The following is a 14,263-nucleotide window of genomic DNA, read 5'->3' as shown; positions in this document are numbered from 1 at the left end:
TGATGTCGCTAAATCTAGTGACGAAATTATCGCGTATATTGCTGACTACATGGTGGGAAAAACGAGTCGATATTCTAAGTGTTTTACCTGCATAGAAACTTTACAGTCAACAAGTATATCTACAAGTGGTCGAGATAAATTTATTGAACTGATGAGTGACGGTGCGTTAATTTACCCAAGTGAAAATTTATTTCTCCTTATTCAAAGCCTTGAAGAAGACGTTCTATCTGTTGTAGGAACGAAAACTATTAAGTGTAATACAATGCATCAGATTTTGGTTAAGATATCATTACGACAGTCGCTTCCTACTGTTGGGTGCGCCAAACATACTAAGCAATTAATGGTGAAAGTCATTAATTACTTTATAGTCATGCGAGGTCACTTTCTGGCTAAATTATTCAATAAAAATTTGAATCAACGAAAAATTCTGACTAGAAAACACCGCAAAACTGCAAAGTTGGCGTAGATGATAAATATGTTATAATTTTATTAATATTCATAAAAAATTTATCAGTATTACTTCTGTTTAATAAAATTTATACATTTTAAATGGCATAAATTTGCAATTGAATTAAATATTATCTTATTTCTTATTAATTAATTGATTCATTAACTTACAGTCGATCAAAAAATTTTTTAACATCGATTTCTTTATTTGTTATCATTATAATTTTTTTTTTTTTAGACATTTCAGGACATCAATTAACTCATTTTCTTACTAAAAAAGATCCTTTCATTTCATTTATTTGATATTTTTTTATAAAAGCACCGATTTATCTCTAAATCCTTCCAAATTTTAAAAAATTATAATTTTATTGATTAAAACCATTATTAGTTGTTATTAATTTACATTTAATCGTTTTGTTATTATATTTAACTATGTATTATTTTTCACTGACATTATACAGCTATAATATATATTTGAAAAACCTGACCCGTCGAACGGACACGCTCTCTGGTGGCAGTATAAGTTATCCTATCTTTCTGTAATTTCGTGGACGTTTTCATAACACTACGATCGTCCTCCTTCTATGTAGGCTTCGTGATATAGATGCAAAAGAGATGAGTTATTTAAGTATAAGCAAAAATTTAAGTTAAAAATTTTTCAATGAGATAAACATTAAATAGTAGGATAGTTGTCATAAGACATTAGCTTAGAATAGTGATGTGAAGAGTAGATTTATTATACATTTTTGAACAGCAATATTGTATTATCACAAACAAAAATGGCGTTTGCATGTGTCAAATTCTTATATTCGCTCTTATTTAAATATTTCTATGACACATTAACGTATAGTAGTACAGAATAATACTGAAGTATAGAGTTGAACAACTGAGTTAACTGAGTTAGTATGGTGAGTATCTGTGTATTCACTGTATTCTATACTTTTAAATATTGATTCGTAATGTCTGACGTTCTAGAACGACAATGGAAATGGTTTTTAATCAGAGTTTTCTCTATAGATAAAAAAAAAGTGACAAACCTTAGCAATATGAAATAAGCGTTAATATAATTGTAATTAGTAACAGTTTTTAAAAAATACTATAATAATTACTTTTCATTTAAAATTATATTAAACTTCAACTAACATTAGTTTTACACTCACCGGAACATTGTTGATGTTGTGTAATAGTATTTGGCCTTTAGTTCTTACATATTAAATTGTTTGATAATGACTATTAAAAAATGATAAATAATAAATCAAACAAATCTGAAAGTAATGGTCTGCTTTTTTATTTTTACTTAAATCTTACAACCAATGTTACCGGTAAATCTGGGACAAAAGTCCGCATGGGTATAACCATATATAAGTTGATGTCCGAGGTGGATGATGACATTTTTCAATATAAGATGGTATATTTTGTTATTAGTGATGTTATTATTGTAGGCAACTGTTAATGCATTGAAGTAAATAATCTCATATAGTTGAGCTTATTAACTGTGTATCACCAAAACAGTTAGATTTTGTACGACCCGATAAATAATTCTGAAGTATTTTTTTTGTTTATTGATAAGCCTAGCAATGTTCTGCAATTTTGATTTGACTACTTAATTAGAATATAATAAATTATCAGTAAAACATTAATCAACACTCGAGAAATTATTCATTTTTGTGATACTTGTAAACTCATCAGCAGCCTATTTTTCTATTAATTATGAAGTTAATTTTAAAAACGCATGAAATAATTAGAACTAAAAAAGTATAAGTGACAAAACTATGTTAATCTCAAAAAAAATTTTTTTTTTATAGTTACACTTTTTTCATTTATGATCTCCGAATATTTGTCACAAGATATTTAAACTTGAGAGAATTCATAGATCAAGTGTTTATAAATTATTTATTTTTATAGGCTTCATGAACAGTTAGCTTGGAGAACTGCAAATCATAATCAACATGATCCAGTTTGATAAAAATAATTCAGCCAGGGCTTCAGCAATGAATTGTAGAAGAATCTTCATAGTTGGCTCTACCTGCTATTTGTAGGAGAATCCTATCTATGAGGTAAGTTAATGAGATTGATGATTGCCGCTTTTAATTAACTTTTAAACTTTGAATTCAAGATAAATTCGTGCGGCATTTGAAGATTACTTATAATCTTTAAAAATATATCAAAAAGTTGATAGAATGGATTCTCCGCCATCATGCTCTCTTAGTACTACAGGTCCTTTAAGTGAATTTGGTAGCAGTGGGCTTGGTGGATCGATATCAAGCGATTCTGTAAGAGCTCAGCTTGCTATTGAGGTATATTTCTTATTACTTATTTATTATATCTATAAATAAAATATTGATTCCAAAACTATGAATTTGATCTTTCAATTCTAGATGCAAGAAAGTGATATGGAAAGTAAATCTTTGTCTCAAGATTCATTCGATTATTCTGACGGAATGAATAATCAGAATTTTAATACTTTAAAAAAAGGACCAGGGTGGGCAGACTTAGATAGCAAACTTGAAGTGATAGCAGTAGTGGATGTAGCAATAAAACCTCCACCAGAATTTCAAGATAGTCCGTCACCACCAGATTCAGAACGATCTAATTTACCAATATTGTGCTATCCACGGTCACTACGGAAAAAAATATCCCGGTTGATTGAAGAATTGAGCGAAAATTTAGTTCAACAAATAATTGAAGAAGCTCTTGATATTTCTTGTCGTATTTCGTGGCCTGAAGGTCGTTTAGCTCAAGTTCCTTCTACTCGAATAATCCAATCAACGAACATCGCTCACATTTTTAATTCCAAATTACGTTTTTGGGCATCAGAAATGTTACCATCATCATCTTCACGTCAAGCGAGCACTGCTACGATTACAATAACTCCATACAATACGCTCAATCGTCCAAATTCACGGTGCTCATTAGCTTCTTCACGTCTTTCAAGTTCGCATAACTCAATAAATACTTCAGGTTTATGCAATAAGGCTGATGATAGCAGCTTCATAACGTCAGCAATGTCCCATGATGTATTAACAACGAGTGAGATAAGTGATATGTATAATGTTCCCTTTGACTCTGACATTTATACTGTTCCTATCGATGTTATAAAACCGTTCCACGAACTGCGAATTCCACAACGTCCAAAGCGTCATCGTCATCATCGTAAAAGAAGAAGAAATGTTTCAGCTAGCTCTCAAAGTGAGTTTGAAGCTCATATTCAGCAAACAAGACATTATTGTGGTAAGCCTCGTGCTGTAACTCATGTTATAAAATCACAACGGTTATTAACTGATGTTTGTTGTAACGAAAGTGGCAACGGTAAACGGCATAGTGTACCAGGGACTTCAGGACGACATGGATCACGTATTCCAAATAATAGTCATATTCATAACATTGGTGAACCAATTCATATGACATTACACGAAGTGCGTCAATATTTGGAAACACTTTATTCAAGTTCAAGTGACTCTAGTGACCATAAAATCAAGTGCAATAAAGTATTAACAAACCAAACACCAATACATCTTAGTGTACCAAAAAATGTAAGTGTAAATAATAATAACAAATATAGTAATCCTCATACTAATTGTACAACAGATATATCGATTTCCAATAAAAGTACTAATGGATTATTAATAAATAACAACAATAATAATAATAATAATAATAATAATAATAATAATAATCATGCTAATGTAAGAAAGCATAAAAAAGGATCGTTTGTAAATGTTAAACATAAAAAAGTAAAGGATGAATCACATAAAGAAAAAGGTGACACTGATAGAGAAAAAATAAAAAAAAGCCAACGTAATTTTTCATTGAGTTTAAAACAAACACTGTGCAATATATTTAGATTTAGGCGATTAGGATCACCTGATCATTTTGTTGAAAAACGAAATGATATTGTACAAGGTGAAATTGTCGAAGAAGAAGAAGGTGATTCTGATCAAGCAGTCAATAATAATAACACAACGCTGGATATTGATTCATCTGCGTTAAAAATGCCATTTTTTAAACGTGCGTTACCACCTTTACCACGAAGTAATGGACAACTAAATATAGAACAAGGTGAAGATGCTTTGACGGTTATTGAAACAAAAATTGATTCACCACCAGTAATTCATCGTGCTTTAACGCCAAAAGAAGAAGAAATGCCGCCTGAAGATACCAGTATGGACTTCGCAGCTAGTATTGAAAAAGTTAAAGATGTAAGTTATATCTTGAACTTTTAAATTATTGTCTAATCATACATTAAAATTTAGGAAATAGATTTTCTTTTTTCAATAAATGACCGGTTTGCTAATTTATAAGTTAACTATGACGTCCTTATATCGATTACGGTGGTTCTAATTATCACTGAAATTTTTTTTTCTTTATTTCCATGAAAAGAATAACAGTCTTTCCTTATTCCAAATTTTCGATATTCCACACAGTGAAGTTACATTATTGATTATTAAAAACTTATTTTGAAATATATGAGAAAGTTAAAATTTTGAAAAGTTAAGGCATTCTTGATTAATAAAAATCACCTGCGGTTAAAATATAATTTACAAGTACATCTATTTATGAGATTATCGAAATACAGTCGAACCTGGATAAGTGAAAGCTCAAGGGACCGCAATATCTTTTTCTCTTATAGAGGTTTCTCACTAACCCGAGTTTCTAGCTTACATATGTATTGGAAAGGTCTGTCTCATTTATAGAGGTCTAAAAAAAACACTACAAATGTGTGTGCAATTATAAAAAAAATTAGAAAAACGGTAGACCCTGAAGGCCATCCGTGCAACTTCCCGCTCATTTCATACCTAGGTGCTTAAAATTGCACTAATGATGTTTTTGAGCTCTCCGAGCTCAAAAATACCATTTATGTATTCTTTTGAGCTCTCTGAGCTTAAAGAAATAACTTTTTTATGCTTTTGAGCTCTTCGAGCTTAAAAGTCTGATAGAAGTTTGATAAAACACAATTTTTCAAATTTTTAAACCGCAATAACTTTTGAATGAATGAACCGATTTTTACGCGGTTGGCGGCGATCGACATGGTTTTTTTTTATGTTAAGAGCTAATTAGTTTTTGGAATTGATCGGTAGAGCCGTTTAAAAGTTATTCCAAAAAATGTCGAAGTTATGTTGAAAAAACACTTGTTTCCAAATATTTCGTCGAGGATATCTCTCGAACCAATCAACCGATTTTTACGTTCTAAGCGGCGATCGACGCAGTTTTTTAAGTTCTAAAAATTATTCTATTTCATCAAAAACGATCCGATAAAAAATGTCGAAGTTATGTGAAAAAAACACTTTTTTCGGTTTTCTTTCGTTCACGATATCTCTCGAAGAGAAGAATATATGGCGAGGCTTTCGCCTACCTCCGAAGAGGCTGTTTCCTGGGCTCAAAAGAGCTATACACGCACGTATATCTGTCCTACCCTCACATAGGAAACACACAGCCAAGCTTGCTGGCAAGGAAAAACCCTGCCCTCAAGCATTTACGCTATCATAGGACAGATGTGAATTGAGTTGAATTTAATGTCAATCTGTCCTCGTACTCAGTTAACTGTATCAACCCATTCAACGACTGCGTTAGCCTGATCGGTAATATAATGACAACCCGACCAGTTACCAGCGGGGCCCATGCGGGGAGGTACAGCCGTAAGACCTGTTTGAGCCATAACACTTATCCCCCCTACAAGAGTCTCGTTCGTACGTCTGTCTAATTTAGTCCCCGAATCTTTGAGCTTACCTGCGTTGCCAAATAATTTGACAACGTCACGAGGCCTTGCTCAGAATATCTCTCGAACGAATCAACCGATTTTGACCGGATTAGCGGTGATCGACGTGGTTTTTCAAGGTTAAAGGCGGATTCGTTTTTGGAGTTCATCGATCGAGCCGTTTAAAAGTTATTCCAAAAAAACCACTTTCAAAAATGATTTTTTTCTTATTTTTTTTGAGATTTTTCAAAATTTCTCAAAATCTATCGGTCCGAATCGGTTCAAATTCTCAGGAAATCTAAGTTTGAGGGAACTCTTTAGAACGCCGTTTGGTTGGTTCCGATCAGTTTAGTCGTTCAAAAGTTATAAGCGATTCACATACTTACACACACACACACACACACACACACACACACACGACGTAGTGACAACCTCGCGGGGACACTCAGGGAAGCTTCCTGTGACCTTCAAACGTCGAGATCTGATGAAAACTCAATTTTTGCAAAACGGGGTGAAAACAATAACTTCCCGATTTTTGAAAATCTTCGATTTTCTTAGCGGGAAGTTAAAAAAGTACAAAATTCATTTCATCAAAACATCAAAATTTACTTGAAAAAATCCATTAATTTCAGTTGAGTTTCTGTTGTTACATGCTACGTATGTTTTTCTAGTTCGTAAATTTTATCAAATATAGTTTGATCCATAACTGCCACATATTCAAAAAACTCGTGGAGCGTCTCCAATGTATTTAAAGCTTCCTGTTTTTTTGGAATTTTTTCTGCTTCCTTATCCAAATTGTGTGATTAATCGGCTTCATCTTCACTATTATTTGCATCAGTCCTGCATCAGTAGTGCTCACATAATTTTGGACGATATCGTCATCAGTGTATTCTCCGGCAGTAGCCACGTCGTCGTCAATCTGGACTGTCCTCGAAAGTTGGCGTTGACACATCAGTAGTATTTTGAGAAACGAATTTGACCCATTCGTTATAGTTAGGTTGAACTTCAACTCAATCTTCATCTTTATCTTCATCTTTCTCTAGCAGCAAGTCGTGGTTGGCTGGACTGATACTGAACCCAGCTTTTTTAAAGCAGTTTTTGACAGTATAACGTCACTCACTGTATACCATGCTCTTCTTGCAAATTTAATGGCTAAAAGTACATTGATCTCAAGATACCTTGATCTAAAGATTAAAGCTTACTCGTGTGGTTGTCGCAACTCGCCTAACGACTCGTAGCGACATCTACTACATTCTTCTTCATAAAAGTGCCCCACAAACCTTACGCTCATGTGGCAATACCACGACTATCAGATTATTTGCTACTCATCCCACATGTAGCATAAATAACTATTCTTAATAGGTCCTGATATGGCCTGATATAACCTTATATAGTTATATATACTTTGATAAACTTGAAAAAAAAATCCCTGATCAGGGTTGATATAACTTGATATGGATTCATATAGTCTGATATACTCATACCCTTATCAGTACATAAGTAGTCTGATATACTCATAAAGGCATACCCGAGTAAAAAAAACTGTATAGAATTATATATGATTCATATACAGGGTGTCCCAAAAGTCACGGACGCCATTGTAGCATCTGATGAAAAAAATAATTCTAAGACGAAAAGTCCTTAGCCATTTTTCAATTAACCGCATAGATAATTAATTATTAATTAAAAATAACGTCTCTTTATTTGTTAGAGAGAGAGCGCCAGTGTCCAGTAAAGTATGTGCCAAACAAAGACACAACTAACTGTATGACTAACTAGCTTCTATAGCTTCATAGCTAACGTAGTCACACATATTTACTTACACATTCACACGTGCAACCGTCTTCGTTGAAACGCACTTGACTTGACACTAGCGCTCTCTCTCCAACGCATAAAAGGACGTTATTTTAATTAATAATTAATTATCTATGCGTCTGATTAAAAAATGGCTAAGGACTTTTCGTCTCAGAATTATTTTGTTTATCAGATGCTACAATGGCGTCCGTTACTTCTGGGACACCCTGTATAATTATATAGAAGTATATATAATTCATATAGAAATATATAGATGTACATATAATTCATATACAATTATATATGAATCATATATAATTTTATATAATTTTTGAAGTTATACCCATATAGCAATCTTTTTCAAGGCTTGAGCAAGTCTGGTCTCAATTTCGATAGTTGTTAGTGTCTTTTTCTACCTATGGGTGTTGCTCCAGATACTTATAGCAAATTCAATTGACAATTCTTGAACAAGCCTTGTACAAGAACTTTCGGCCAGATTATAGCTCAAGAATTATGTAAGAAAATTGAGAAAATCTGAAGATGCTTATCGATAAACTAACTATATCAATTCTTGAGAAAGACTGACAACAGAAGCATGCTGAATATACTTGTGCAAGACTTGCTCAAGATCTGCTCAAGATCTGCTCAAGATCAAATGTTTTCGAATGACCGTTCGCATCATTCTACCCCTCCTATATTTACTTTAGGATCAGTGGATCTCATTCAGCTTAACCTTTTGGAGTATAGACCTACTGTTTTATCGATCAAAACAAAAATTATTTTAAAATGAGCACCACTGAATCAATACATTTTCAAGTAGTGGAGGGGAAAAAGTGCTATAAAATATATAATGCATCATGCATCTTGAGCAAATCTTGAGCAAGTCACGCTTCAACATTTGCTGTTAGTTTTTGGTTGACAAATGCTTTAGAAATGAACAAATTACTGAGAATTACGGATCTTGAGCAAATCTTGAGCAAGTCATGGGTAAGTGTCTGTTGTGAGTTTCTGATTGAAAAAATCCGTCAGAAAGTTTTTCAATGCACCTTGCATTAGACTTGTCTCATATTCTTGCACAAGATGTCTTGAGCTAGCTATATATAAATCTTGAACCAGTTCTTTGTACATGAACTTGAGCAAGACCCATATGTAGAAAAAGACACTAGCAACTAGGGGTTTTGCTCAAGACACTGGCACCTAAATCTTGCTCAAGCATATGTTACCTGGGTACTTCTTTTGGCACGTTAGGGAAAACTTATGAAAGTGAATTTTTAAGATGCGCGCGCACACCGTCACGAAAAACCGACACCCTGAAGTTAGCTAGTCAACATTTTAGCTTTTCAAAAAAAGTTACCAACAAAGTAAAAGTAAGGACATTTACGTATGTTTGCGTGAGAACTGGAAACTGTATTCACGATATTTATTCAAATGTTTCTGAACCTACACACATGTTTTGCATCATTCCGAATAAAATATACATAAATATATATTTTTAACTTCCCGCTAAGAAAATTGAAAATTTTCCGATAATGGGAAGTTATTGATTTCGGTCTGATTTTCGAAAGCCGAGTTTTCATCGGATGTCCACGTTTTGAAGTCCCAGGAAGCCATTCTGACTATTCCCGCCGAGATGTCCGGCCGTGTGTGTGTATTATAACGGGTATTTTCGTCCACGTGCGTTAGCGAGGACTAAGTCCGAAATAAATAATCTGGCCTACCTGCTTTACCTGTTGTTGGGCGCCAGGAGCTTTGCTCCGATCACGTCGATTTCCGGCTACTCCGGTCCGGAACTCTCTTCGTCGGGTGGCGGGCCTTAAGGGTACGACTTAACTATAGAGGAACGAGGAAAGTATTCGGGATTGCTCGCATTAATTCGCAATTAATTAAAAAAATTAATAAAAAAAATTAAATTATAAATTTATTAACAATAAATGAAAACGATTGGTTAATATTGACAAATCAAGAAAGTAAACGCAAAGAAAATTAATAACAATAATCGTCGACGCTGTCGTCGATTCGCAGTTCGCAACCCGAACAAGGAAAAAGTCCAAAGTCGCCGCAATAATAACAATGAGTTAATCATAATAATCCACTTAATAATAACTCGCTAAATACCAAAAAAAACTAATGAATCTTCGCTCAGCTAAATTAATAACCATCGAATCAGAAAAATCAATCTTCGCTCAAATTAATTAACGGCAATTAAGTAACTAAATAAAACAATAATCTTAGCTGAACTCAAGTAAATACAATTAAGCAAGATGATAAAACTGAATTAAAAATATAAAAAATAAAATTTTTATTTTTAATTAATTGTTGTTTGTTTTTTTTTTTTTTTTTTTTTTTTATTGATCTGCAGCTGTAATTAAAACAAATTAAACTGGCAGATATAATATTAGATGATATAAATGATTTAGTAAATATTATAGTTTTATGATGAAATAGTATGATAAATGCTTAATATAAATTTTATAGTAGTAATAATTGTGTCATAGAAAAGTAATAATAATAGTATAATGATACAGTGATATTTTAAATAATGATATGAACGATGATACAGTAATATAAATAAATAATTAAGTGAATGATTAAATAGGGGTTTATCTTCACAGAGAACGCTGGTACGTCTCTTGGAAGTCTTCGATGTCCTCTTCGTTGTTATTTATCTCGATTCCGTTTTTGTATCCAGGCCAACGTCGGTTACTAGCCTGGCATTCTGGATCAAAAAGTTGAATTGGTACTCCACATCTTTGGTAGTGTCCTTGGAAGTTATCCTTTTCCTCGTTTTCAGGTGGACGAAAACTAAATTCAGCGTGCTTCCAAGCTTGGTTGGCTGTATCCTTTCGAGTACTTGAGACATCGTATATTGGTGTTGTTTGTGTCTGATAATGCGGTAACGAATTTAAAATTGTTACCGTGACTGGACTAGTTGGAAACTCGTCTCGCAACCCTTGTCGAGATGAAATTTTCGACTGAGAGAATTTAATTTTTTCAAAAGTTGGTTTTTGAACCAACTGACGATCTTTAGTTCCAATTTTGTAACTAGTAGTGTCTTGCTTCTCCTTGGAAGTCAATGGAAGTGAATCGGTTTCTGGTTGGACAGGCTCCTTGCATTTATCTTGGTATTTTCCCAGTTTCTGTATCTTAGGTTCGATTGAGTTAAGTCGTTGTTTGACGGCAACGACATCTCGTTCTACTTCACGCACAGAACTTGCCAGGTTGGTGAGTTGGCAATTCTTTAATGAAGAATGGCTTTGCACGAGTCTTTTTATGCCACTCTGGAGTGCTTGGATGTTCTGTGTATTCTTCTGGATTTGGATATGGATTTCCTTCATTGCTTTACAGATATTTTCAAACCATTCAGGCCGTTCATAAGTGAACCTGAAGTTTGGAGCTGTAGAAGTTATGCCAGGCTGAACCATTGTTGGTCTAGGAATTTTGCCAATGTTGAGCTGGGTGACGGATGCTGAAGCTTCTTCGGTGTTGATCGTTGACGTTGTAGGGGTCGGTATTAATGATTTAGGTGGTAATGAAAATGACTGTTTATTAATATTACAAGTGATTATGGGATCAGAAGATAAAGTTTCTGATTCAATGCTTATGACTGACGACAACTTTGGAATACTCTCAGTTCTAGTCTGAAATGATGGTTGTCGTTTAATTTGACTTGATTTTTTAAAGTTGTCTGAGTCATGTGTGCCGAGACTATGTATAAGCATGAGGTCATTAAGTTCATTGCCGGATTTGATTTTTAATTCAGGTTTTGAACTAAGCATTTCTGACTCAGAGTCTGACTCATAGTCCATATACTCATAATCTAATTCGTTTTGGTTAATATCAGGGATTTCTGAACTATTTTCTTCGCAGTTGTTAGAGACCGACCTAACTGGGACACTAGTTAAAGAAATAGGTGCCGTAAGGGTTTGGATCGCGAATATTTGAGCCTTAGTTGGTGTATTGGAGATCACCGGAGTAACTATTTGGTTTTTGGGATCCGGGTTTTTTGTAAAGGGTCGTAAACCAGCTCTTTTCCGTATCTCGTCTGTAGTTCGTGAACAACAGACTGCAGCAATATGTCCACTGCGTCCACAACGGCCGCACACGGTCTGTGAAGATAATTGGTTAAGTGTCTTTTGTAAATTTTCGAACATATCCTGCATCGCGGCTTGGAAATTAGTTATTGCGGAAACAAGTACGTCCGAGTGGTCATTTTTTAGAATTCTGTTACCTGAGTTAACTGGGTTTGAACTCGACAATGCAAAAAGCGTGGTCTTTTGGTCATTTTCCGATTTAATCATATTAGAATTCGGTAACTCCGATTTAGTAATGGCATTTAATTTCGTTTGAGTTTTTAGGTTATAATCGGAATCCGTGTTAGATTTCGCTTCTTTGTTATTATGTGAGCGTTGACATGAATCTACTACTGGTTGCCAAAAACTAACGCGTTTATATAGTATTGAATAAGTGTCAATATGTTCTTCCGCAAATTTAAATAAAAATTTTGAATTAAATTTTTGAATAATAATCCTAACTTGTCGGTGTTCAGGTATGGGCTCGTCTAATTGAGCAAACGCGCATTGCATTCGGTTAATAAACGCGACTCCGAGTTCGTCATCGGCTTGTCGATAAGAATAGATTTCTTGTAAAAGAGTTTCATCCGATTGATAGGTCTGCCATACTTTAAAGTAAGTTTTAAAAATTGACCAATTAACAAATAATCATTCATTTTGATAATACCAATCTAAAATATTACCCGTTAATGTTGAAGCGACAACCGGTCTAAAATTCTCTAAAGGAATATCATTGCTGACCATACGTTGTTCTAAAGTTTTAATAAATTTTTTGGCATCTAATTTAATAGATGAATCGCGTGGGGGAAAAAATATATTCCATGATTTTGCAGTCCGGCAAATGTCATTTGTCTGTAAGGGTGCAACTATACTCTGGTACATATAGGAGAGAGCAGCGCTTGGGACTATGCCTGGAATAGTATGTGTGTATTGTTGTGTCTGTGACGCAGGCACATGAGAAGAGACTATCGGTGCTGTGTAAGTATGCGTCACGTGGGGTACGGTAGTGTGAGACTGAGTGTGTGTACCTGGTGCGTAAGATGGCATCGGTGGTGCTATATAGGTCTGAGTTACGTTCGGTAACGTGGTGTGAGGTTGTACGTGTGTAGCCGGTATATACTGAGGTACCAGCGGTACGAGTGGTGGGGCAGGCAGCGGCGCGTACGGTAAACGCGCAGCCCCACTAAGAGTTGGGTTCTGTGCTGTAAAGGAAGGAGGCATACTCGGAGGGAGAGAGCAAGGCGCGGGCGGCACGGAGTGGTTTGCTGCCGAAAAATTTGAACTTGGGAATAATTCCCGCGGCTGAAACGCATATGTTTCGTTAACATGGTTATTATTATTCGTTGTATTGGACATCGTTCGAGCTAAGGTACTGGCAAAGGGTGGCATCAATTGATAATATGCCATTTTCCAGGCGTAATTTTCAGCTCTCAACTGTCTAGCTACTTCCTCAACCGTTTGAGTCGCACTAGTTGAATTTTCGGGGTTTGAAGACCTATTTGCGTTATTGTCATTTGAATTTACTGGGTCTTGTACCCTGCCTGTATCGTTGTCGTTCGTACTTGCGGGGTCAACTAACTGTTGTACTCCGCTTACGTTATCACGGTCTAACTGGGTAGGGTCGGTGTTATTGTAACCGGTGTTGTTATGCAGATCGTTGTGTGAGTTGTCCAGTCCAAGTAAATCTTCTGGTAGTTGTGGATAGAAACTTGTACTAGGGGCTTGAGTCGGGTTAAAATTTAATAAATTGTGGCTAGATACCACTGGATTAGGGTTTTGTGGGATCTGATTCGCATTACTGCTGACGGGTACCGAAAATCGATGTACTGGCGTACGAGGAAACATTTTGGATAATTCGAATATTAAATTTTATTTAATTGTTTTCCGGGTGTATTAAGTTTTCAGGGTATTATTTTATGATGACACACTTGACAAAGAATTTTCCCAATGATTATCTTTCTCGGTGACGTATTCAAAGTTAATTTTATAATCCCAAATTTATTTAATGAGTATTCGATACTCGGTGTTATTAATTTAATCCCTAAATTTTAACGTTAAGTATAATAATATTAATATTATTATTATCGAAACTCGAACTGCAAAGTTAAATAAAATAAATTATTTTAACGGCGATATTTAATTTTAATAATAAAATATTTTCTACTAAATGCTTATTTTCGAGAACAAAATTAAACAAGAAATTTAGTTTCGATAATAAAGTACTTTCTAATATTTATTTTAGATGAAAGGTTTAGTT

The 14,263-nt window shown here is 34.4% G+C and overlaps 1 protein-coding gene across 7 annotated transcripts in view; it reads left to right on the top strand.

Moving 5' to 3' along the window:
* Nucleotides 1-914: 914 nt before the first annotated feature.
* LOC123261759 (putative uncharacterized protein DDB_G0277255) overlaps nt 915-14,263 on the top strand; it is a 142,652-nt gene continuing 129,303 nt past the window's right edge. For 3 of the 7 annotated variants that reach the window (XM_044723530.1, XM_044723531.1, XM_044723525.1), the window contains exons 1-4: nt 915-1,355; nt 2,353-2,504; nt 2,564-2,744; nt 2,826-4,646. In XM_044723530.1, coding sequence (XP_044579465.1) covers nt 2,628-2,744; nt 2,826-4,646 — 1,938 coding nt within the window. In that variant the 5' untranslated portion in view covers nt 915-1,355; nt 2,353-2,504; nt 2,564-2,627. The other 4 variants (XM_044723528.1, XM_044723529.1, XM_044723526.1 and 1 more) reach the window with 4 other exon arrangements.

This window comes from Cotesia glomerata, linkage group LG3 (genome assembly GCF_020080835.1).
Source record: "Cotesia glomerata isolate CgM1 linkage group LG3, MPM_Cglom_v2.3, whole genome shotgun sequence".
In the NCBI taxonomy this organism is placed as follows: Eukaryota; Metazoa; Arthropoda; class Insecta; order Hymenoptera; family Braconidae; genus Cotesia; species Cotesia glomerata.
Note: the sequence above shows the minus strand (reverse complement) of the source record. Positions and strands in the feature narration are given on the sequence as shown.